We start from the raw sequence: 27663 nt of genomic DNA, 5'->3' as shown, positions 1-27663 counted from the left end.
CCAGAATACGTAAGCGCTCTAATTTCTCTCTATACTCTAATTATAAATGGTCCGCTGCACTAATAGAGAAGGATTGCAAGATTTAAAGGAGGCGCTGATCCAGTTGGCCCAGATCTGATCTCTCTTGTTACAAAACACTAGAAACAAGGGCCAGAATCAGCAAGTCATCTCACTATACTTTAAATTAGATTTTGACATACAGAATTTTGTGTCTATGAAAAATGAAGACTTAAGTTTGTTTTTGCATGCTGAAATGGTTAATTGCACAAAATGTGGCTGGCTGGCTGGCTTACATAATGAAAATAAATTTGATGTAGGATTCGATTTTCATTTAGAAATTGAAAATTACATTGGATTAAATGTGAATTTTTGAAATTGAAAAACTATCCAAAAAATCCTTATTTACAACTTAGAACAAGAATAAACTGCATTGAAAACCAGATTTAATAGCAACTGTCTAATATCCGACTAAGAAGACTAATAACTTACAAACTCGTGACACAAAATTGCATGTCACAAAAATGCTGGAGTTTGTGTGGGATCTCAGAGAACAAACATTATATAAACTTAGGAGCAATGTATCTTGTGGCATTGGAAAAAAAAAAAAAAACTTTGCTTTTATGCATAAGCAAAGAATATTTTGAGATTGCACTGAGAATGGAAACAGCATCATGCACAATTCGTTTTAAATCTTTATAATCAGCATTTAACTAACTGCTTAACTATAATTACCAAACGGTGTATAAAAAAAAGCATTGTTACAGATGACTAAAGCTGAACTGAAATTGAAAATGAAGAAGTTGAATAATTATGATGTGAAATTGAAAATGATATTTTAGTTGTTATTATTATATTAGTTATAGTTTTATAATGTAATTTATCTGCATAAAGACATTAATAATTTAAAAAAAAAAAAAAAAAAAAAAAAAAAAAAAAAAACAAAAAAAAAAAAACAACACAATTAGTGCAAAACTCTCAACTGCATGTCACAGAAATCCTGCTTAAAACAGTTTGTGCATTTCGTGTGAGATCTCAGATAACAAATGTTAGATCAACAGACGCAATGCAACTTGTGGCAAAAAAAAAAAAAAAAAAAAAAAAATGCATATATGCAAAAGTTAAGAAACATTTTAATGATTGCACTGAAAATGCAATGTGTCATGCAAAATTCATTTCAGACCTAAATTCAGAAAATGAACTGATTGCTTAACTATAAATCACAAACTTAAACCTACACTAAAATACATATTTTGAAATATATAGATGAAATTTAAACTGATTGAAAGTGAAATTCCACTGCTGCAAATGAGCAATGACCATCAAACTGAATGGAAAGTGTAGATATGATTTATTATTGTTCCTTTACTATATTTTTGCTGATCATAATCATTTTGTTAAAAAATAAAACTATAATAGCTGATAAAAAAAAAGAAGCTTTAATGATAAATGTCAAACAGACTGATTAAAAACAGACTGAAATAGTATTCTTCAACAAATACTGGCATAATATTTATTTATGAATTGAAAAACACATTTTTGGGACCACATTCAAAGGCAAATATAAAATATCAGACTTAAGACACTAACAAGCAAAACACTTTTTAACATAAAAAGCAATGCATCTTGTGCCATTGAGAGAGAAAAAAAAAAAGTGATTAAATCCAAAATACAATATTTTGAAGACTGCACTGAAAATGAAAATCTTAAGAACCCTTAAGAGCCCATTTTTTTTTTCCAGCCCTTAACTGAAAGTACAGTCTTAAGCTTAAAGGAATACTTCATCCCAAAATGAAAATTGTGTCATTAATCTCTTACCCCCCCCCGGAACTTGACAGTGTTATTTATTTGGCAGTCTATGGGACAGTCACAGGCCTCCAGGTTTTCATCCAAAATATCTTAAATTGTTTTCCGAAGACGTAAGGAGCTTTTACGGGTTTGGAACAACATGGGGGTAAGTGAATAATGACAACATTTTCATTTTGGGGTGGAGTATCCCTTTAAGCCAAAATATGTAAAAATAAATAAATGAAAAAAAAAAAAAATCAAATGGAGATCTATAAACAAACAATAACCAAAAGAACAATCCATAACTGCAAATGACTAAATCTGAACTAAAATTTAAAGCATTAAAAGGAATTATGATCAGCAAAACAATACTATAAATATCAGTCTAAGGAGAATCAGATTTAATGGTGCAAAACCCTCAGCTGCATGTCACAGAAAGTGCTGCTGTGATTTGTGTCCACGTGACTCAGACGGCGGTCACACGAATCCTCAGCTCACCCACACTCTGTCTGTCAGCACAGACTGCAGATCACTCAGCGCTCGGAGCTCAGCTTCGATTCACAGATCAGACGCTCAAACACAGCTTCAGCCGCTCTTCATCACTCATTCATCTCGTCTCGTCTCGTCCAAGCCTCGGAAAGCCCCGAGCACAAACACTTGCCCTGAACAGCAGATTTTTTCTTTTTCTTTATTTTGAAGATGTTGCTTCTATTTTAAGACTAAGAGCCAGCGAGCAAAGAGCAATTCGACCAATCGCAGCCCGACTGAGAAAACGAAAACATGCTGCTCAAAACACCAACACAACATCATATCAGCAGTGGAAAACTGGGCTTTCTTGAAGGATTGTCCACTTTATTCAGGCTAAAACCAATCGCAGCCCGACTGAGAAAACGAAAAATATCTGCAGTAAAGTGGCGCTCCTCAAAGAAATCCCATCATCTTTATCACACAGACCAAATGCAATCAAAACTCAAAAATCAAATTTCAAATCAGTTTTTATGCTGTACCTCAAAAAGTAAATAAATAAATAAATGTTTCCCATCAACCTCTTTTAATGCTTATATATATATTTATATATATATATATATATATAATAAATATATATACGATATATATACATATTAATTATAGTATATATATAGTTTAACTTATAACAAAATTAAGTTTGTTTTAACTTGATAACTACAACTTACATTTTTTAACATTTAGATTTTATAAAAAATTAAGAAAAATGAAAATGAAAAATAATTACTAAATGATTAAAAAAAAAAAAAACTTAATTGTATCTCAATGTTCCTTAACACTTAACACTAAAACTTTAATTGTATCTCAATGTTCCTTAAATAACACTTGTACAAGATCAGATTGTAGGCTTATTAGGATTATTTAACATATACCATTTTCAATAATAAATATATTTATTTTTATACTTGAGCCATGAAAGTACACTTAAACCATGCTTAAAATGTCTAAAGACTGCATTAAATAACTTATCAAAAACAATTTTAGCATCTATAACCTAGTGAAAATTAAATATATTAAAATGTATTTAAAATAGATTTATTTCATGCGAAGTATACTACAAATACATCTAAATATATATTTAATAAAAATACCCTGCAATTGTTCTTTTAGTATACAAAACTGGTATATTCTGGTATGGTATTTGATTATTTGGATTGGAATAATTTTGTTTTTTGTTTAATTTAATTTTGTTGTGTTGGTGTTGTGTTGAAGTTAAAGTTATGTTTTATTTTATTATTTTGCTGTGGTGGAGTTGTTGTATTGCAAGTTAGGTACACTTTCAATATTATGTTCGTAAAGACCGATGTTATTTAAAGATCACACAATCCTCATCAAGAGTGACATCAAGCTTAATATTAAGAAATGTGCATTGTGCACAAGCAGTACTCCAAATAATGTTTATACATAATTTTTATATCAGTAAGTCTCAAGCGATATGTCAGTAAACTTGTTAATAGACTTTAACTATACTCAGTATAAAATAAAGGCATTTTAAATCTAAAATTTGTTTTACTAGGGTACGTATTATCAAACATAAGACCAAAAGTAATAATAATTCAGAGCAACGGGCATGTTTATTCCTATTCTGAAAAAGAAAAGAAAAAGAAAACATTTCTTTTACAAAAACACATTTAATTTGCTATTCCCATATGTGTTTCCCATCAGCCCCTCTTAAAGCTAAAACATCTGATGAATGAAAATCTTCAAAGGAAAATACAATGCCTCTGATATGATTCTGATATCGTTAAAATTGGTAGAGGTTAGGTGTTGCATCTGATATGGTAAAAAAATAACTTCCTTTAGGGCAAGTCATGCTTTCCTCTAAAAAAATAAAAAATAAAAAAATAAAAAAAAGTATTTTTGATACAGCGTGTACTAGAAATACACTTAACCTATACTTAATGTCTGAAAACAAAAAAAATAATATACTTAAGAATAGATGATAATATCATAATATATGGAATAAAAGCAATTGTCATTTATTTTAAAGGATGCACACTTTAAGCAAAAAAATTTATAAATGAAGTTTCATTGGCTTGAAATGATAAAACAACAGATCCAAAATGAAGACGATTTGAACTTGAGATATTTTGTATGTAATGCAGTGACATTTTAAAGTGAGAATTTTTTTTTAATGCACACAATTAAATGCTAAACAGCAATGAACTAGTTATCATGGTAAATAACACAACACCAGTTTTCATTTGCACCAGGCATTACATAAACAATGAATCTCTTTATCAACCGTTGTGCAACTAAACTGTCAGATCCAGCCATGCTAGAGCCCTTAATAGTGTGCCACCCTAAGACATTCACTGCACCCGTTCAGCATTTCCTGGAAGCATCACATGCCGCAGTAAGCAAACACAGATCTGGCACATATCCGATGAATATTTAAAAAACAGTAACTTCTTTATGGTTCGAGTCAACATTAAGAAAAGTCTTCCATACGGACATGAAAGCATAAATTATTACACACCTGAGTATGAAGCTGCATCTCAGCCAGAGAAGCAGACAGACCGGACGGGAAGCTCCTGCTCACAATATCCCGCATCCGATGTGCATGTGCCCAACGCTGTGTTCGATTCTTACATAAGTGGCCCTCATGTGTGACAAACCCCGCCCTCGGTTGACGAGGCGGCTAATTAGAAATCAACAAAATAAGCTGCTTTCACAGCATGAATGGCAACATGAGGACCAGAGGAACATTTAATGCATACTGGGTGTTCATAGGATGCAGCCTTGCGTCGAAATGATCTTACAGATCATATAATAATAGTATAGTGTAGATGTAGATATTATAGATAATGACTAACCTCAGGATGCTCCAGTCACTCTAATAAACAAACACAACATTTAAATTGGATAAAAGTTTGCTTTCTTTGACTTCCATCCTAAACAAATCTCAAAATGAAAACGAAAGCATTGCCTATATGTAATATTATCGATTAAAAAAACTGAAAATAAATACATAAACAAACAACAGTGTTCTTATTAACTAAAGCAATTTAGAAAAACTAAAAATTGTTTCCAGGAAATGAAATAAAATGAAACAAATATTAGATGAAAAACAAATGAAAACTATAAATACTGCATTGGCAAGTAACTGAGATGAATAAGTACTAAAATTAAAACAGAAATTAATAAATTAAAGCTATCAGAATCAAAAACTAATAACAATGGCAAAGGCACATAATAAAATTGCTAAAAATTAAACTAAAATTAAAATAATAACTGAAAATATAAAAATAAAATAAAATTATCAATATATATATATTGATGTTTATATATAAAGTGTTTCTGTAACAAGCGCAAGGTTGGGGTTTCGATCCCCGGACACACATGATAGGTAAAAATTGATAGCCTGAATGCACTGTAAGTCGCTTTGGATAAAAGCGTCTGCTAAATGCATAAATTTAATTTAATATATATTAACCATCATACCCACTGACTTTTTTGTGTTTGTTTTCCCCTCCCTGTGCTCCTTGTCCTAGTTTTTCCCCATTATCCAGTTCCTCCCTTGTCTATTGATTGCAGGTGTTTCTCACTGAGTTCCTCGTTTAGCTCCCTATTTAAGTCCTGTGTTTTCCTGAGTTCTTCGTCCAGTCTTATACGTCAGCCCGATGGCCTATGTGTGTATTTCCCTGGTTTGGTTTACTAGCTACTGTCCACACGAACACCGTTATTTTTAAAACCGCAGCTTTTTCTATGAGGTTTGGGCATTCGTCCACACACAAACACAGTACCAGGTCACTGAAACCAACATTTTTGAAAACTCCTGCCAGGGCGAAGTTTTTTTTTTGGCTTGTGACATCAGAGCTTGCGCAGTGCTCTCTGCCAACTGGAAACTTTTTCAGGCTTCTGATTGGCCAACATGGCTTTCCGGTTGAGATTATATATATATGTGTATGTGTATGGCTGGTATTGGTAAAGTGGCTAACCAAAAACATTTTTAAATGGCACTTGATGCCCAAAAGGTTGCCAAACCCTGTTCTAGTGCATGTAAACTCAGATCAGCAAGATCAATACTAAATGCACTAGATGGATTATAATAACGCATCACTAACATAGTACTTTTAAAGGCAGAGGTAATCCATCTATATTCCTATAGACAGAAAAAGCCAAAGTGTGTCCTTGTCGCTCCAATCGAAGCAGCTGTGGACTCACTTAGCCTCCTCGCATCTCATTTATTTCACGTCAGTATAGCGGAAAGAAAAAAAAGTAGCATTTGTATCTTTTACCGGTTCGTCACTTCAGAAGGCTGAAGAACGTTTCTGCATGCAGATGTGCTGCGTGAAGTTTTGCTCGAGTCTTAAGAAGATCAAAGCCGCTGTCGCTCTCGAACTCGCGCGGAGTCACCGTGTGCAGTGCGGCGAGGAGGACGGAATCAGTATTCAGGACGCGCGGACGGAGGGAACGTGACAGGTTACGCCAGGAAGCATCGACAGTTATCTGCATCAGGGAGAAGGCTGAATGCAAACACACTCACTTGATGTAGCAGTCGCGGGTCTCTCTAGAGGACGACATCTCCCAGCCATTGGAGGGTCCCTGTGTGGACGGCCAACTCCCGGCGGCCTGCGGCGGACAGCAGGAGGACTTGATCCTCTGACTACAAGTCAAACACAAGACCACAGGGGTCAGGAGAAGATGACACAGACATTGAGCATGTTTACATGCACACCAGTAAGCTGATAACTCACAAATATCAGCTTATTAAAAGAACCAGTTTTCCCCGTTAACATGCACATCAGTAACCTGTCAACACAAGTAAGCTGCGTTTACATGACTTTATTAATAAATCAGGTTATTTCCCTGTAGTGACGTCAAAATCTAGTCATTTGTGTATCTAACTCTGATTATTCCATATGTTTGTCAGTTGGGATAAATAAAGCTTGCAACATGAAATTTACAGCTCACATCATCCTCTCATGAAGTCATATAGCAGCGTTTTGACTGAACCACTTCTACTTCTGCTGCATGAGATGAGAACACTTATTTTCTGAGTCATGAAAGTGTCTTTTTTGATATATTTCCTTCTTCCTTTACTGCAAAACTTTTGCTCTGTCTAGATGCACTTAAATCTGCACTAACGATGCGTTCCTGTTAGGTTGTTGTGAACACTTATTTTGACAAAGCGGGTTATTCAATAAGCCCGCAAAACAGAGTAAGAGGCAAAAAAAAAAACCTACCTGTGTCGACCGGGGTTATTGCCATTTTACATCCAATAAACGAAAATGGGGTTAAACCTCACGTGCGGTTTTCGGATTATTAAGATCGGCAAAAAAAAAAAAAAAAAGGAGAAACCGTGTTTACACTGTGCTTCATACAACACGCTCCATCTCAAAGCAGCTTCACAGTAATAAACGGGAAAATAACAGTGAGAATGTGGCAAAATTCATTTGTTTCAGTTCAGTTCAGTAACTGTCAATGCTGCAAAATTCAATCAATTTGACAAATTTAATGCAGTTTTAAAATAGCTCTACTATATTATCATTTGGCTTAATTCAGTTCAAAAGTTGATTTAATTCAGTTAAATAAACGTCAATGAATTGAATTTTTCATAATTGAATTTTGCAACAGTTTTAAAGCAGCTCTACAGAAAGTGTCAATATTCATCTTAATTCAGTTCAAAAGTTAATTCAATTCAGTTCAATAACGGTGTAAATGTTGCAAAAAAAATTATTAAACAAATACATACTGTACTAGCATCATTCCGCTTAACATAACTCAAATGATGATTCAGTTCAGTTCAAAAAAATAGTGTCAATGTTGTAAAAATTAATCAATTATGAAATGAATTAACCATATTGCCGTTCAACTCATTTCAGTTCAATGTTAATTCAATTCAATTGAATAACTGTCAATGTTGCAAAATTCAATCAATTATGAAACGCATTCCCAATATTGTCATTACTCAGTTCAGTTCAATATTGATTCAATTCAGTTCAATAAAAGTGTTAATGTTACAAAGTTCATCACTTATGAATTAAATTCAGCTCTACTAAAGACAATAGTGCCAGTATTCATCTTAATTCAGTTCAAAGTTGATTCGATCCTGTTCAATAAGTGTCAATGTTGCAAAATGAATCAAATATAAAACAAATATGATTCAGATTCAAAACAGCTATTCAGCTTAATTCAGTTCAATAAAAGTGTAGATGTTGCAAAATTCATCAATCATGAAACTAATTCACAATATTTTCATTATTCAGCTCAGTTCAATGTTAATTTAATTCAGTTAAAGTACAGTGTTAATGTTCCAAAGTTTAATTATGAAATAAATTCAATTTCAGGTCTACAGAAGACAGTAGTCAGTTGTACTGTAAAATAAAATTGTTTACCATGCAGCCCTACTCCCCACTATATTGAATATTGCTGAATCCATTTACTTTTGAATACTGAATGCAAAAAATAATAGCACATATATGGAGTTTTTTGCCTTAGACTGTGGGCTTTTTTCTCCTTTTCTCCTAAAGCTGCAGAATATCAACCGCTAACAGCCTGGACTTCATTTGTGACAGTGATTTAATTACATTTATTATGTAATGCAATCATCCAAGCCTCAAGATTGTCATGCTTCAGTCTTGTACGCTAAGAGCCGTGAAATTTATCTAATGCTGAACTGCCGGCAGATTCCTTAGAAAGCCTGATATCCAGTGGGCCGCTTGATCAAAGCCGTGTCAGACTGAGCTTCACATCATATAACAGATCACTGAATGCACACATGACTCACTGTATCAGTGTGGAGCTCAAGGGCAACATTTACACTAAAGTGCAGCAAAGATAGTTACAGAATCCAAACACCCACCTGAAGTCAAACAGAAATACAGAGGATCCATTGAAGCAAAACTGCTCCTTAGAATAAAAGCACTGGCCGCATGATTTAAGCCTTTAAAATAACATTTTAAATTATATATAGAAGGTTTATTATTATTGGTACAATTTTAGCTTTATATGTTTATTACTTACTCATGTAATTATTGATGCAATTGATGTCATTTTTATGAATCAGTGTTGATACATTATATATAGTAACTTACAAAATAAACACACTCATTATCATCAAAAAGTTGAACAATATCAACTATAGTTTTTCAGCAAGGTTTTAAAAAAAAAATAGTTTTATATTTTTTACTAAATGTAATGCAATGAATTTTTGATTAATGCAACCTAATCAATAGATACATTTTTCATTTTAAATATTTGATTACTTGCTCAATAGTTTTATATTTTTTACAATAAATATATATATCCATTTTATATATATTTGATATACTTGCTATTATATACATATACATATATATACATACATATATAATATATATATATAAATATAATATCTAATATCTATATATATCTATATATATATCTATCTCTATATATATATATATATATATATATATATATATATATATATATATCTATATCTATATATATATATATATATCTATATATATATTATATATATATATATATATATATATATATATATATATATATATATATATATATATAATAAAAAATACTCTGCATGTCATCAAAAAGCTGAAAAATATCAGCCATTTTTTCCTCAGTTATGCAACCCGGGCCTACTTAAAACCTGAAAGCAATTTTTTTTTTTTAAATCGATTTTATATAATGATATCAGAAAAAAACAGCAGGATGCAGACAGGAACATGATCTTAAATGAGCTGCAGTCTGTCAGAGAAACCTAGTAACTGAATTACAGTAATAAAATTCAAATGCTTAAAATGCCAAAGACGTCTTCCTCAACTGATGCGCACATTCAAGGGGAAAACCTTTCGGCCGTCTGAACCTCCTCATAGGATGAATGACAAAATGCACTTTTAGAAGCTTTTCTGACTCATAACGAGGTTCTTTGCATTTATTATTTAAACACACCTCCTGTAAGGAGCAACCGCACCATGATTATGTGCATTAGTCATGCAAGAAAGCACTGAAAACTCAACCTGGTTCATAATAAATGAACATTCAACCTACTGTTTTCTCAATATAGTCCTATATGCAGCAAAGTGTGTAATTTATTTATTGTTATTACATACAAAAATAAACGTCAAAATAGATTATATATAAAAATGTATATTTGAAATATGTTATTAAATGTATTTAAAAATCAAAACATTAAAATTATACAAAAATACTATATATATATATATATATATAGATATATATATATATATATCTATCTATATTATATATATAATATATATCAGTATAAGTATAGTAGTTTATTTATATAGTATTGTCACAGGCAACGTTTCATTTATGCACAGTATTATTCTGAAAACAAAATTATTCAGCAGCAAAAAAGCAGAGCCAGCTAATTGTGGAATGGATTTAAAACACAAGTAAAATGCATGACTATCTTACTGGAGCTGCAAGCATTATTATCAAAATTATACCATTTTATCTTTGATTTAAACAACACTTCAATATACAGTACAACTATAATGAGGTAAAACAAATAAACAAGCGTAAAAGGCTTGAAAGGCTTTTTTTTTTGTTTGTTGTGTTTTTTTTGTAATCCTACTGGTAGGTATTATTTATATCATATTGTGGATTTTTTAATGTGAATTTTATGTGTAGAGTTTTTGTATCTCACAGTCTGACCTGAACACCAGCAGTTCCTGTGAAGCCTATTTTTAGGACCATTTTATTTTTACAAAGCTGGTGTGACATGTCTTGAGATGCGAATTAAAAAAACAACCAAAAACAAAGCTACTGTATGACTTGGAAAATCATGCATGGGTTGTATGGGCTACCACTATTATATTTTCCTTTGTATGGAAAATACATTCTGTTGTTCTTTTCTTTGCAGAAAAAATAAAAATAAAAAAAAAAACGGTTTGGAATGACATGAGGTTGAGTAAATGGAAAATAATTTCTGAGTTTTTAAAAAAAATAATTTATGGGTTTAGTATTACCTGATTTGATGAGGAGTTAAAAACATGACCAAAATACTGATTTTCAAATCAGGAATATGCATAAAATAATGTCATGTCTGAAAACAGTTAATTGATTAAATAGTTAAAGGGTTACTCCATCCCTAAATGAAAATTGTGTCATTAATCACTTACCCCCATGTCGTTCCAAACCCGTAAAAGCTTTGTTTGTCTTCAGAACACAATTTAAGATATTTTGGATGAAAACAGGGAAGCTTGTAACTGTCCCATAGACTGCCAAATAAAATACACTGTCAAGGTCCAGGAAAGTATGAAAGACATCGTCAGAATACTCCATCTATCATCAGTGATTCAACCGTAACGTTATGAAGCGACGAGAATACTTTTTGTACACGAAGACGTGACAAAGACACTTTGTAGACGTGATTAAGCAGAAGGAAGCATGTGTTGCATACAGCACAGACATTAAAACAGATGAAAAGTTTTTAATAAGCAACAGATACTGAGGTGAAGTCATCACTTTCATCTTTAGAAAGCAAACAAAGCAGTCAACTCACAACGTCAAACACCGGGTCTTCAGCACAGAACGACAGACGATCAAAACACTCGTCCATGTTCTCCAGCAGCAGCTTCATTAACTCTGTTTTCTCACCGATGGCTCGTCTTTAACTCCGTTTCATGATGGGTAACCGAACCGGACGGAGAAACACAAGCTACTCAGAGAGCCAGGCATCAATAAATGATCACCACACCGTCGCACACTAGTGAGGGAACATCAGCTGCACAATTCATGAAGAGCACTAGGCAGCACAAGTGTTCAAATACCGTGGATTATTCATGTTTGAAGGCGGCGTATGTTACAGTTTACTGTATACATGTATGAAACTCGTGACGCTTATGAGGTGAAAAATGCATTGAGATTAAAAATAATTCAAACATCATGACTGAAGTAGTGATTATCCTCGGCATACAGTGATTATATCAAGCTAGATAGATGTGCATAGCTGTCAGTGGCGGGACTGCTTTGCATTTGCATTGTAAAAAGCAACGTGAAAACATTTAAAAGAGTAAAAGAGGAAGATTTTAAGACAAAGCGTGATGGACATTTCAAACACATTTATTATGAATCTAATCTGAATTCAAACTTTCTGCATCAGGGTTATTACAGTTAATTTAAACTAAAACTATAAAAAATTATTCAAATAGGTAAACTAAATAAATAAATACAATTATAATTGCATATATAATTTTGTATAAAGTATAATTAAAATTGAAATTTTATTTTCGGTAAGTTGCCAAGGAATCATTTCTCATTTTCACTTTGTTTAAATTGGTGTACAAAGATAACTAAAACTAAAAAAATAGAAACTATATAGGCATAGTTAAAAAAAAATACAAATAAATTAAAATATAAAAATAAAAGCTAACAAACTAAAATTTTGAACTAAAATTAAGATTAAATCAGGAAACAAAAATCATTCAAATTATTAATAAAAAAAAACAGTAACATCGATTGGAACTAGTTGAGGGTATTTTATTTATTTATTTATTTTTTTTACAGTCTTATTCATTTGTTAGCAATAATCTGATATTTTATTTTGTGACCATCACTAATTCAATCAAGTGATTTATTTTAATGGATTATCCAAAACTATAATGTAATCAAATATATGAAGCAGCATATAGCTTTATTAAAAACTGTTAAAAAAAAAAAAAAAACTACTTAAAAGAAAATTAGAAATTCTGCCCTTGCAACTATCAAAAATAACTTTAAATACTAAAAGGACTAAATATGTAATAAAAATGAATTAAAGAAATAGAATGACAAAATGACAAAAGCACATACAATTACTAAAACAAACTAAAATGAAAACTGGAAATTAAAAAATAAAAGCTAATTAAAAAAAATTAACAAATGCTATAATACTAGTATATAATTAATACTAAGACTGATGTGAAACATGTGGCCATGTGGTTACTGTGGTAAATCATTTCTGTCATTTCCTTCAACTGATGACCTTATGAATTTTATCATACAGATATATTTCACAATCCTTCTAGTTTAACAGCAGAGTGAAAGTCATTCCTTTGCTGATCGTCTTCAGGATTCACAGCACTGGAATTAGGCTACTCATAATATGTAAATGAAGGTAAAGCGGGGTCTGTTGCCATGGCAGCACAAGCCTCTGTCTGTCTGAGAGCAGAACGACAATCAAACGAATATCTAGTAATTAGTAGCCTGCCGTCTCTCCTGCAGCAGTGTGAATCCCACGGAGAAACTGTCCAGTGAACAACAGGGATTCACTCTCTGACCGACGGGATCCTCCCAAATCAAGCCAAAGCTCAACTAGCTGCTCATCATTTCACGATCAACAGAAAAACTAGTCCAACTACTAACAAACGTAGCTTCAACAAGGCAACATCTTCATAAATATCTGATGATATTAAGATAATAAGATAATATCCTCTTCACAATCACAAGTATTTATCTGGTACAAAAACACTGAAGTTCTCAGTTAAACAAACTGTTCATTAAATGGAATAAAAAATAAAAAAAACCCTCATTAATATAACCAAACTTAAAATAACGAAGCATACATCAGCATTTAAGAATATGTAATGTTTAGAATATATAATATTTAGATACTTAATTGCACTACACAAAAGAATATGTAAAATTAAGTATTGTTTAACTCTCTGAATCATTTTGAAAGAATCATTCAAATGAACCGATTCACTTAAATGAATCAAATATAAAAAAAAAAAAAAAAACAAGATTTTAATTACACAAGAGTTTTTCTTTTTTTTTTTTTAAAGATTGTTTTACTGTTTTTGCAAAAAGTTACTTCTGCTCACCAAGGCTGCATTTATTTGATGAAAAATATAGTAATGATGTGAAATAAAATCATTTTATTCATCAAGGACACGTTAAATTGATCAAATACAGTAATGACGTGAAATAAAATCATTTTATTCATCAAGAGACTCCTACAAAAGACTTCACTTTCAAATAAATGCTGTTCTTTTGAACTTTCTATTCATCTGTGAATCCTGAAAAATATTGTGCAGCACGACGATTAGAATGATTTCTGAAGATCATGTGACACTGAAGACTGGAGTAATGATGCTGAAAATTCAGCTGCGCATCACAGGAATAAATTACAGTTTACAATATATTCACACAGAAAACTGTTTTTTAAATTGCAATAATATTTTACAATTTTCACAGTATTTTGGAGCAAGTAAATGCAGCCTTGCTGAGCAGAAGAGACTTCTTTCAAAAACATACTTATTCCAAACTTTAGGAATTATTTCAATATATTACTTTTTTAAATATTTATTGTGTGTTGTATTAATTAATGTTATATAATAATGCTGCATGTTGCAAAAGAAAATGACGAGAAGCAGTGAAACTGCATTTTTGTTCCCATTATTTTAGCTAAAACGCACATCAAAATTCCCTCAAACATACACTGTGTTCGTTTGCAGACAGATATCGATTTTCAGCAGACGGCGGTAACGACTAGAGGCTGGTGTGGTTGACAGAATGCCAATATACTTTTACATAATATAATTATAGCATACACTGACAAGATTTTCTATTACCACAATATTTACACAAAAAAAGCCTTGAAAACTCTCCTCCTTTACACTTAAGCCATTATTACACAGTCAGCTGTAAAACAGTCTCCTCCTGGACAATAACGCCATTATACAAGCATAAATGTTTAATATCTTAGCCTGTGTCTGGCTGTAATTACTTCATCTTTTTGTTTGGTCGCTGAAGAGCCGCACAGAAGTAGGATTCCAGCACATGAAGCTGATCGTTCATGTATGCGCAGCATCAATAATTCAGTCCAGCGCAGGAACTCATGTTCCTCCAGTCACACACACACACACACACACACACACACACACACACACACACACGTCTCCTCCTATTCAACTAGGATACGTGTGCAAGTTGTGGAAAGCATTAGTGAGCATAGACTGAACAGACCCACACATTTGGGTGAATAAATCAAAAGTAGGGCTTCAGATTGTGATATGGACTAGTGTTAGTGAATATTAAACTGCAAAAGACTGCTATTGAAATATGAAGTCTGAACACAAGAACTTCATCTCCACAGCTGCTCTCAGAGTCAGCTCACTTATTATAATATTTAAAATATATATATACACATTTATCATCAGATATACATACACAGATGATCTTTACTACACCCTGCCAAAATAAAAGTTTCGGTTTACTTGAAGAAATTATGACAAAATGTATTACTATTGTACAGTAGAACGTAATTCTCAAAGTAATATTACTACAATTATTACAAAATGTCTTACTATTTACATTAAAAGAATTCTGAAAAAAAAATTATCAGTTTTAATTTTAACAGTAAACCAGCAAAAAATTCTAAATAAATAAATAAATAAATAAATATAATATATATAAAAATATATATAAAAATATATATATATATAAAATTACATTTTCATTTGATTTGATTTTAAAAGATTAATTAAGTCTTAATGGTTAATATGACAATAATACATTTGTATTAAATCAAATGTAGAAAAATTACAGACAACTTTTTTTTTGATAAAAATATTTTTAGGAGCTTATTATATAAACTATAAGCTTATTATATAAATTATAACTAAAATTTTATGAATTGATTAATCATGCTTCTGTAATTAAACCATTGAATGTTTAATTACAAAAATGAAAGCTGAAAATACATAATTTGGGGAAAATAAACCTTCTCAGGGGCCTAAAATGTAATTTTTGTTAAACTTAATAAATTGCTGTTAAATTCTATAAGCTTCATGATAAATTGGAATTAAACTTAAAATAAATAAATTGATGTTAAATTATATAAGTTTTGAAAAAAAAAAAAAAAAAAAACTAAAGAGACAATTTCTTAAAATGTAAAATATTTTATAGAGCTGTATTATTGTTACTTTTCATAAATTGTTAACATTTTATGAATTAAATTGATGAGACGTGCTTAAAATGGAAAACATGGAATTTGAGAGAAAATATAAAATGATCTAATGGTCGAAAGCATTGTCAGCCGGTAGATAACATTTATACTGTGGATTACAGCACATTTTTAAAATGAGACAAGAATAAAACTATAGTCTTCTCAAAAAACAGCCTCCCAAACTGGCACTTACAGTACAGACAGATTAGTTCAATGTAATGACAGCGATTTAGCCGTCGTGTCGCTCGAGACCCGATATCAGTAAAACCAGCACTAGCTTGTAGTAACTCATTTAGAAAAGCAACGCAAAGCAGAGGCATATTATAAAGCAGCATGCAGGCGGGATGATGTAACCGACAGACAGATGAAAAAACAAAACAAAATCACAGCTCCATCTCAGACAGAGATGATCGTCTGGGGAAATGACTCTGTGCTGCTACCGCAAATGGGTTGTTGTCAGGTAATATGCAGCTCCGCTTCAAGAACACTTCACAGTCGCGTCTGGAGACTAGTGTACTTCACTCAAGTGCTAATGATACCCAACCGTCAGGGACGACCACACCACTGAAACACGGATGAAAATAGCTTCAACTTAAAAATAAATGATATGAAAAGGTCATGCATACAATTTTATTTAAAAGTTTGGAAAAACATTTAATGGTAGAAAATTAATAGTTCATGGCTTTAATTATTTATAATCCATGCAAAACTTTCTATGTGGCATGGAAAGATTGAAGTGGCTCATATATATTGGTTCTAGTCCAAAAGCAACCTACATAGGCAGCTACCTTCTAAGGGAGCATCTGAATTAAAATACAGCCTCATTTGTGAGGGTTTAGAACACTACACTTGCAGAAATTGAAACACAAAGCACTTTTTCTCAAGGGCACCAAAGACTTTGTTTCTAAAAGTCACATGCACATAATCTAGTTTTAAAATCAAATTTACTGTGGAATGTGGAATGAAATCGAAAAAAAATTTAAAATAAAAGTAGAGATTAATTAGTGTTTAGTGATTATGTTGAGCTATTATTAGTGTCGGTGGAGTGTCTGGTGAAAACACTCATCTTAAATCTGAACAAATATATTGCATATGAATTTCTATATACGATTTGTTTCTATCAGGTGTTGTTGTAAATATATATATAACTGTAATAAAATCTTGTTTTCATGACAGATTGATTCTATATATATATATATATATATATATATATATATATATATATATATATATATATATATATATAATATATATATATACTATATACTATGCTACATACATATATATATATATATATACACACACACGTTCGAATTAATGTTAATTTAATTAACCACTGGTTTTAATAATAAATTTGTATTAAATAAAACACAGAATGCAGAAAAATTACAACAGAATTCATGAATAAATAAGTGTCAAAGGCACCATTTTTGTATTTTTGTATAAATGTTAATAATTTGACACTTAATTATTTGATTAGCAATCCTTTTTATTATTAAAAATTAATTAAACCATTAAAACAATATACAGAAAAAATACAACACAATTTAATTATTTGATTAGCAATCCTTTTTATTATTAAAAATTAATTAAACCATTAAAACAATAAAAATTTTAATCATTTTTTATAAATTATTTTGATTCAAGTAATTTTTATCTGCTTTTTTTTATTTCCTTGTGCTTGTCACAATGCATTCTGGGACTGTCTTTTTTCATTAAGCACACGTGTAACGCTGCCTTTTTGTTTGTTTGTTTTTTTTTGCCTAAAATGAGGTATAATTATGCAGCCTACTATTTGGAACAGCCTTCATGTCTGAAACAAGTCCATGATGCCTTAAAATGATGCCTACATAGGCAGCACACTATGTTTGGAACAGTGCAACTAACACTTTCTAAACTAATCTATTTAAGACTTTAAAGCTTAATGAATTTAACTGCAACATCATACTTTTATCATATTGTGTACTGTCTTAGGTCTAAAACACTTGCAATGCAAGTATCAGTACAGCTGCTCCAACTACACAAGTGGAATTTCACACACACTACGTTTGCATCCAAAGTTGTGAAAAATTGGAATATAGCATAAAACATTTATGAAAAATTGAATATTGCATAAAACGGGCAAAAAAAATGGTGTAGTGGTTATTGTTTAATAGTGTAAAGTTTGATTATAGAATATTGCATTTATGAAAAATTGAATATTGCATGAAATGGTTGATATACAAAAGGCAGCGTGTTGTAAAAACATCTAGCAGACAGTCGGATAAAATACTGACACTTTCCAACATTGCATAAATTTTGACATTTGTGGAAAAGAGATTGTCTAATTATGCAATATTTTGACCCTCACATGTACAACCATGAGATTCACGTTGGATTTTATGCATATATTCCAAGGAGACCTGTTTAACCCCTCTTCCAGATTTGTTCTTTTCAGAAAAGAAAGAATGCTCCTGCCACTTTGATAAACTGGTTCAAGTAAATGGATCAGTAATTTATTCATATGTAAATGTATTCCATCACTTAGTTGTAGTTTTTTTTAAATACTCTTGAATAGCTTAAGGGTTTTCATGTTTCTACGCATTCTGCCTCGTTTCTGAGCGCATTTTATCATGTACATTGGTTAGGAATCTGCATACCCTTAGCGGGAAAGTTCTCGATGCTTGATAAGATAACATATGATTATGAATGGGATCAAAACAATGCAACACCCAGACATTTGGTCAAGACACATAGGTGTGGGCCCCAAAATCAATTTTGCTTTTTAAAAGCTTTTTGCCTATAGGTGGACGGCTTTTAAAGCTTTTATCATGCTATTGCCATTTTCTGAAAGCTATGTCCACGATGAAAGAACAACCAAATTCAAACAAACGCAACACTTTAACTCGTTTGAGAGTTTCGTGTTTAAGCTAATCATTGTGCGTGTCTGTTCTGTGCACTTGCAACTCCGTTTCTTGCCATTCCCAAGATGACTTCAACACTTGTCCGCCAATAAAGTCATTGTGGTCACGCACACAATAACGTAACCTCCAGACGCTTCATTAATCTGAACACTTTTAACATTGAGCATGGGAAAATCTATTGTGGCTGCTTGAGCTCTATGCAAATATTCTTTGGATTTCCCATTTCCATCACTCTCTGCCTAACCGGCACATCAACTTGTTCCCTTTGTGTTCGATTACAATGAACGTGAAGGAGTATCTTGTGTTTGTGCTTCGTTAATGACTTAACACGGTGCTAATTAATGTGTTTTCTATATGGAAAAAAACAGATTTGATGTAAAAACGCTCGTTCAGTGAATCGCAGCCGCAGCAGGCAAACAAATGCTTTAAAATCTCATTCCCTTTGACAATTGGAACGCCAGGACAAGAGCATAACACATCTGCATTAAAATTGCACAGCCAAAAACTGATTTCCAAAACCTGTTTCTTTTTCCACTGTTCTTATAAACTGTTCAGTACAGATATTCTGTAAATGCACAGCATGTGTGCAGGTGGGCCTCATTGAGCGCAGAAACCATCAAAGTTTAAGAAAGTATTTTTTATGCGAGATATCCCAAATTTAACATGTCGAACAAGCTATTGCCACAGAAAAATTACAACGCACCTAGATTTTGCTAAACTGTTCTGTGCACTTGCACGGTTCTTCTTCTCGATTTCTGCCAAAATAAAGCCGAAATAATTCAATCTGACACCTTTAAGACCATTAATTCGGACTTTGCTGCACTATCCTTTTAATGACACCTTCAGAAAGCAGGCATCAGCAAAACCATGCATCTTTTCATTCTCAATTTATTAAAAAAAAAAAAATTTGTGTTTGGAAAAAACGAACGTTTTTAGGTCCATTTTTGCTGACTAAAGTTATGATGAACAACTGCGTGATGAAAAAAAGTACATTTTAAGCCACAAGGCACTATTTTAATGACTCAACAATTTTCTTTTTTTAAAAAAAAAAAAAAAGGCTGACAAAATGATAAAACCCAAAAAGTACTAGCACAGTCTAAATTTTTTTTTTTTTTTTCTGAGACAATGAACAAGAAACTAAATATGATAAAACCCAAAATTTTTATTTTTCACTGGAATAATTTTATAATTTTTTTTTTTTAATTATTTTTAAGAAATATTAACTATATTAAATATATTTTTATTTAAAATAAAATAACTAAATTTTAAAATTAAAACTATATATTTAAAAAAATAAATAGCTTAATAAAACAAATGACAAACAACAAAACAACTTTATGGAAAATAAAAACAACATTAAGTCCATATGACATGTGCACTACATCTTCTGAAGTCAATCAAATATTTTTGGCAAGATAATTAGTGAATAATGACTAAAATATCAGCATATGGGTTTGGAACAACATGACGATGACAATTTTCAGTTTTGGAAACAACTTTCCTTTTAACAGCTTGCATGCATTCCATTTTATAAAATCTTCTAGTCTCAGTGATCAGGTGAGCAAGTGTTACCCAAATGATTTCCGTTTTAAAGATGTTAAGATGAAAACATGCAGCACAAGATCCACAGACATCAGTCTTGTTGTTGTTGGTCAGGGCTGTATCTGCTCCTCCTGCGTACTCTAATCTAGACTCTATTCTCAGCACCGCTTCACTTCAGCAGAGACGCATGAATTAAAGATGATGCTTTCATAACTCTCCAAAAGTGCTGCTTTTCATGCACTGTCTCAGAAATAAGGAGGAGGGGTTTTTTAACTTTTGAGCATATTTTCAAAGTTGTTAAACAGCCTGATCTGCGGCTGGAAGCTTTTACTCTGGAAAATACAATCAAGCATTTGCCCTTTGGTGATATTGTCAATTTAATGAATTTAGTTGATTATGTTAATTTAGTCCCCCGAGTCTGCTTTTTTTCTCTCTCTTTTGTTCGCAGCAGATTAGGACTGCAGCAGATTACAGTTCATAAGAACAAGATCAGCAGGATGGCTTATAGTAATATAATAATAATTATACTATATTATATTTTATTTTATTGTATAGTTAAATTTTTTTTTTTTGTTTTGTTTTGATTTTTTCATTTTTTTTTTTTTTTTTCATTTTCATTTTAAGTAATTTTGTTGCATCATTTTTTTTAATTTTAGCTTTAGTTTTTTTTAGTATTTCAAGAAAATAAATGAAATGTAGTGTCTATTTACACTAAGTGCAAAGAGCCCACCTTGTTGGCAGATGCTATTTACACTAACTCCGCCCACCAACGTGTGATTGAGGTGCTTTTTGACGTGATATTGACCCGAGTTCGAATCCCGCATTTTGCCAAACTTTTTTCTTCTTTTACGAATCTCATTAAAATGGAAAGGCATTTATTATTAAAATAAGAAATATCGCAATAGTATTTTTACGTGATACTGACGAGTTCGAATCCCGCATTATAGCATCTATATATATATATAGTATCTATAATATATATATATATATAAATATATTTGCTTATTTTATTGATACAGTCACAAAATTTTGGCCAAATTGTGCAGCCCTACACACAAGCACAGCAAACCAGGATTACAAAAAAAAAAAAAAAAAAAAAAAGGTGTAGATAAAACCCTATATTTAAACCACACTAAAAATATATATATATATATATATATATATAAAATTCCTCAAATTGTAGCAGCTCTAAAGGAAAATCCTCAAATTGTTAGCTCCTAAAGGAAAATCATACTCGAAAAAAAAAAAAAATTCCCATGTTTTCCATATATGTACGCCGAGTGTATATTCCTCAATTTCCCATAGTGTATATTCCTCAATTTCCCATCTTGATAAAATAAAAAAAATCTAATTGCAATGACTTGGTTCGGAATGACTGGAAAGTAAATGGAGAGTAAATAATGACAGAATTTCCATTTTTACAAACTCTGCTTATTAAAACATTAAACCATAAAAGGGTTCTCTGCAGAATTTGAACATTTTGCGAAACATTTCAACATGAACATAAACTATGTCCCATGCATCACAAACCATCAGCCGTTCCATTTAAACTTCCACCACAGACACATCTTGGTTAAATATCCTCACAAACTCACATCAGTCCACAACAAGCAGGCCATTCACACAAACACAATCGCTCTTTCACATACAAAGCAAACGCAGAGCTGCAGCATAAAATAAAGAGCTCTTCTATACATTTATAATCTGTTTAATACAGTGTGATTATTTTGGAGAATAAACAGGCTTTCATTACGAGCACTGGATGGTGGCGATGATGCCAGCGAGATCCAGGGGCCAATCCTTTAGGAGGATTAGCTGGGATAAAATCAAGAAAAATCAAACAAGCCAAACAGGTTATGGAGTTGAGAGTCACAGGATGAAATAAGCTTAACCGGACAGCACTGCGCATGCACACGGCTTATATGTTACGCCACTGTATGCATGGACACAAATTAAATCACAAAACACCATTCTCATCAGCAACCTGGGCATGGGCTTTATAATGACCCACAGCAATATACACAGAGTAGAGCGGCTTATGTCTTCATATATAATACAATTACAGAGAGAAAGCTACACAAAAATGATTGAAATAATGTGATTTCATTTACTATAGCAATATATGCTGTGTGTTATTTTTTTTGTATAAGTGAATAATAAATGGATAAGAGTTACAATAGGCCTACTTGTGTTTCATCAATATATTTTGTCTACTGTTGCCACGGTAACCTCTAAATCTACAAATCTGCTTAATCAATGGATAATGTATACATTTCTGTTCTTTTAAAAATACTGAATTTATAAAAATACTATGTAAAAAAAATAGTAGCAAACTATAAATATTTATTCCTAATTAGAAATGTGCACATTACATTAAAGCTTTAATTTATATATAATATTTATTTAAATACTATGTAAAAAAAATAGTAGCAAACTATAAATATTATATAATATATATATATAGATATGATATAAAAATTATTTTGAATTAATAAATTATATTTTTTTTAAATATATAAATATACATATATATATATGTGAATAGCTTAAACAATAATACTTTATATAAATATATTAGTGTATACATACTATAAAATATTTTCTATAAAAACGTTAATGCCCTGGCAGTGGGAAATAGCTTTGGTTTTATATTAAATTTGATTACATTAATGTAATAAGTTGAGATTTACAAGAAATATTTTAACTGCAAAGGAACACTGCTGTAAAAAAGCACATTATTTGTTTAAAGTGTTTGCAAACCAAATGTTATTGCACTTTTGTTCATATAGCAGTACTTTTAAATGAAAAAGTGCACAATACACTACTTTTGAATTCATTATTGAATTTTGTGCATAATGTGATAAATCGTAATTAAATCACAGAAAATCATGCGAATATTCGCGATAAAAATTAATCGTTGCCCAGCACATATAGGTATGCTAAATAAAAATAAATATGTACGAATAAATGAATAGATGAATAAATTACATATAAATAACTGCTGAATGTTTATATTTATATAATATAGTTTGCCAACTGTTGCTACAGTAATTTCCAAATCTACAAATGTGCTTAATCAATGGATAAAGCAAATTTAAAATACTGAATTTATATTAAATACTATGTAAAAAAAAACTGTTTATAAATAAAATATGCATATTAAATTAATATATTTTTAAATACTTAATTTATATTTAATATTAATTTTATTAAAATTGTTTTTTGTACATATAAATTTTCATTTAAATGTTTTTTATTAGAATAAATATTATGTAGCCTATAAAAATAAAAATAGCAACATAAATATTTATTTAAAAAAATAAATTTTTATTTGTAAATATATATTGTGTATTTTTTAATTAGAATGGATATTTTATATATTTAAATATATATATTTATATATATATTTATTTATGTATATGTATATATATATATATTTTAGGTAAATGATATATTTGAAAAGCCTACATTTCAGAGAATATAGTTTGTTGCTACAGCAACCTCCAAATCTACTGCTTAGTCAAAGGAAAACGCGCAGATTTGGAGCACTGCACTGTGAAGTGATTGACTGTTTCTGGAGCTTCCAGATGCAACATTCAGCATTATTCCTCAGTAAAAACGCGTTTGTGGACTTTGAAGTTTTTGTCTGTTTTTGGTGATTAAAGATGAGAGGTTAGGAGTTGTTAGTAGGTAAGAGAGGAGAGGAGAGGAGAGGAGATGCGACAGCGGCGTTATCATCAGTTCCCCTGACATCACTGCTGCATGTCTCCATACCGCTGACAATCACTCCATGCGTTATGAACACGTGAAGAAAGTGAACTGGTGTGAATGACTGCGTCTCAGACTCACCCTGCTAGTTTGGGTATCCTGACGAAGCTGAACACGTCCATGATTCGGATCGCCTCCGAACTCACTTCGATTCCATTCCGCGAACGTCTCGGTGTGAATCGTTTACAAAATGAACGCGTCGGAGGTTTCCTCAAGTCCGCGCAAGGGTCTCCTGCATGGCTGCGCGTTTGCGTGAAACCCGATCCGCGTTCCCCTCAGATTTACATCATCCTCCGCGGCTCGAGATGCCCTCGGCCAACTTTATTCAATTCCCCATCGCGGAGGAAACCGATGGAGGAGAGGCTGAGCGGAGGAGGAGAATCTCAGCCGATAGATGCTCCATCTAATCTCAGATGTCCATTTATAATGAATGATCTCGCGACGCGTGCAAAGGTCAGCGTCATCGCGCGACGCGAGACTGGAGGGGAATGGAGAAGCGCGTGGGTGTTCCGTGGAGGAGGAGGAGGAAGATAGAGATGATGAGGAGGAGGAGCAAATAATGCGAGGAGAGAGGAGAAAGTTATTAGATGAGCAAAGAGAGAATAAACACCTGTGCGCGCACGTTCTAATCTCTAAATGCGTCAAGGTGAGAAACACACACAAACGCCCAAAAAATTGGGTTTAACCAATTGGCGTGAGTTTGGGGCGGGGCTATTTGTTAGCGTGGCCAATGGCAAGCGGATTGTTTGTGAAACCTTTTAGAAACCTGGCTTAAGTTTTGCAAATTTCCTTTGGTGACCAGGGGCCCGTTCTTCATACGTCGTTTATTAAATCCGAGATGATATTCATATTCAATGTAATTAGCAATTCATTTAATTTTATATTTAAACAGATTTGTTACGTGACAGCATTAATTAAAGTTTTTTAAGAGTCAAGATCATGTCTCCTGCACTCCATCAAACCACTCCCATAATATCTGTCATCACTAATGCACGACTCTACATTATCTGTATAGCATCTGTGTATAGCCTTCTACACACTGCACGATTTTAATAATCCTATAAGATCATTGCTGGTCACACTGTGCGACATGGATCTAATACACATGGGTACGACAGGCATCCAGACCAGGGATCTCCAACCCTGCTCCTGGAGAGCTACTGTCCTGCAGATTTCAGCTCCAACCCCAATCAAACACACCTGAAGCAGCTAATCCAGGTGTTCAGGGCTACTTGATAATTACAGACAGGTTTGTTGGAGCAGGGTTGGAACTGAAGTCTGCAGGATGGTAGCTCTCCAGGAGCAGGGTTGGAGATCACTGGTCTAGACTGTAGGCTACGATGATGACTATTGACTCGTAGGCTACGACGCACGTTTCTATAGAATAATAAAACGTCATTAGCATGCACTAGTGCTAAACAAAAAGAGTATAATGAATCACATTTTTTGGCAGAAGTAGGAGTGGCGAAAGTTGAAGGAATAAGAGCTTGGGGTAAGCAGTTTTATGTTTTAGAGTCATGTCACACTTTTACTGGTTGTTCAGTAAACGTGGGTCGTAACTGCAAACACACTGTGCGATGATCATGCTGAATTTCTGACACTGCCAGAAAATTATTGTAGGCTATCTTTGGTCGCAAGACTGTGACAATGGCCTGTATATGTTAAATGAAACAAGAAATAACAAAGTGAAAAAAGAACTGTAAATTATTTTAAAGCCTATTGTTTGAATAATTTGTAACTATTTGTACTTGTTTATGGACATGATTTTCTTATTGCTTTCCCTATTTTATTATTTTTTTATTGTCTTTGTTTATTATTATATTTGTTTTGATACAATTTATGTATTTGCCCTTGTATGTTCGTCGTTCTAAAAATTGCAATAAGAACGTAAACAATAGCGCTCAACTGTCACGATGCTACTGCTGCTGCTATGGGGAAGGAGCGAGGAGCAAAGGAGTGAGGAGACATAGTGGAATCCGTGAAGAAAGTCTTATGCTACTGCTGCTGCTATGGGCTCATCCCTATACCCTAATCCCTTCAAAGGGTTTACCCTCCAGAGTGAGAACTTCAAAGGGTTGAAGGGTGTAGGGGACCAAACAACAGTTTCTTGAAGTGCCCTTCTGCATCCTCATCACGTGAACACACGGAGGCACGTCATCATGCAAAGAATCTGCGCAAAGGATCATGGGAGCCGGAAGTGTCCATCAGTTGTACCTTTCGAAATCCTTCATTCTGAAGGGCCCTTTGAAGTGGCCAGTTTTGAGCACTTCGGTTTGGAATGACCCTTCAGTATGGCGGCCATGATTGTTTTCACTCCGAAGTGCCCTTCGGAGGGCGATATATCCCGTTTGGAATGTACAGAATTTTCTCCATTATATGACTTGTATGAAGTATTTCCTGTATTTGGCCCAAGTGTTCAAGTGAGAATGAAGACCACAAGTGTGGGTCAAACAATTCATTACCTGATGGGACACACTTATAGTGTTGTAAAAATGCAAGCTTTATTTTTAATTTAAATTAAATAGCACTCTATTCATATTGAAATGTTAATTATTTTTTCTTTTTTTCCTTTTTTTTTCTCCATTTCTGTACCCTGATGGAGTTTGGGTTGCTTGCCACTGTCACATTGGGCTTGCTTAGTAAGGGTTTAAAAAATACTAAATATTCAGTAATGTTATCAATTTGATGGTACTGACAATATCAGATGAGAATAAATTTTAAATGAATTGAGCTGAATAATTAAACTGTCTTCTGTAGAACTACTTTTTTTTAACTGAATCAAATTCCTTTCATAACTGACAAATTTTGAAACATCAATAATTTTATTGAACTGAATTTAATCAACATCCAGATGTTTTAGATTGATTACGTTTGTGTTCATTGTTTTTTTATATGTTTATGGATTGATTTTATTTATTTATTTAGTAACTTTGGATTTTTGAATTTATGTGAATAAACGATTAACTGGAGTGAGCTAACACTATTACAGAAAATCAGCTACTTCTACTTCAACTTTACTTCTACTAAATGATGAATAAAAATGCATGAGGTGTTTTTGCTTTATATTTGTATTCCAATTTATGAAGGTGCTGTAAATTTAATCGTTATTCTTGTAACATATTCATATTTTTTACATATATAGAAGGTATTTTAAGTGGAAATGAAAAAAAATTGTCCTAACCCTAATCAAAAGGAGATTTAGCACTGAAAATGTGTTTTTTATGTGGAAATGAA

General features: G+C 32.2%; 1 protein-coding gene across 1 annotated transcript in view; it reads right to left on the bottom strand.

Annotated features, from left to right (window-relative positions):
- LOC109045016 (FERM and PDZ domain-containing protein 4-like) overlaps positions 1 to 24909 on the bottom strand; it is a 50610-nt gene extending 25701 nt beyond the window's left edge. The window contains 2 exon segments of the mRNA XM_042731919.1: positions 6800 to 6919; positions 24511 to 24909. Of these exon segments, the coding sequence (XP_042587853.1) occupies positions 6800 to 6919; positions 24511 to 24551 (161 nt within the window). The 5' untranslated portion in view covers positions 24552 to 24909.
- Between the last annotated feature and the right edge of the window lie 2754 nt (positions 24910 to 27663).

This window comes from Cyprinus carpio, chromosome B9 (assembly GCF_018340385.1).
Source record: "Cyprinus carpio isolate SPL01 chromosome B9, ASM1834038v1, whole genome shotgun sequence".
Lineage (NCBI taxonomy): Eukaryota > Metazoa > Chordata > Actinopteri > Cypriniformes > Cyprinidae > Cyprinus > Cyprinus carpio.
The sequence above is the reverse complement of the archived record's forward strand: the minus strand, read 5'-3'. Positions and strand labels throughout refer to the sequence as shown.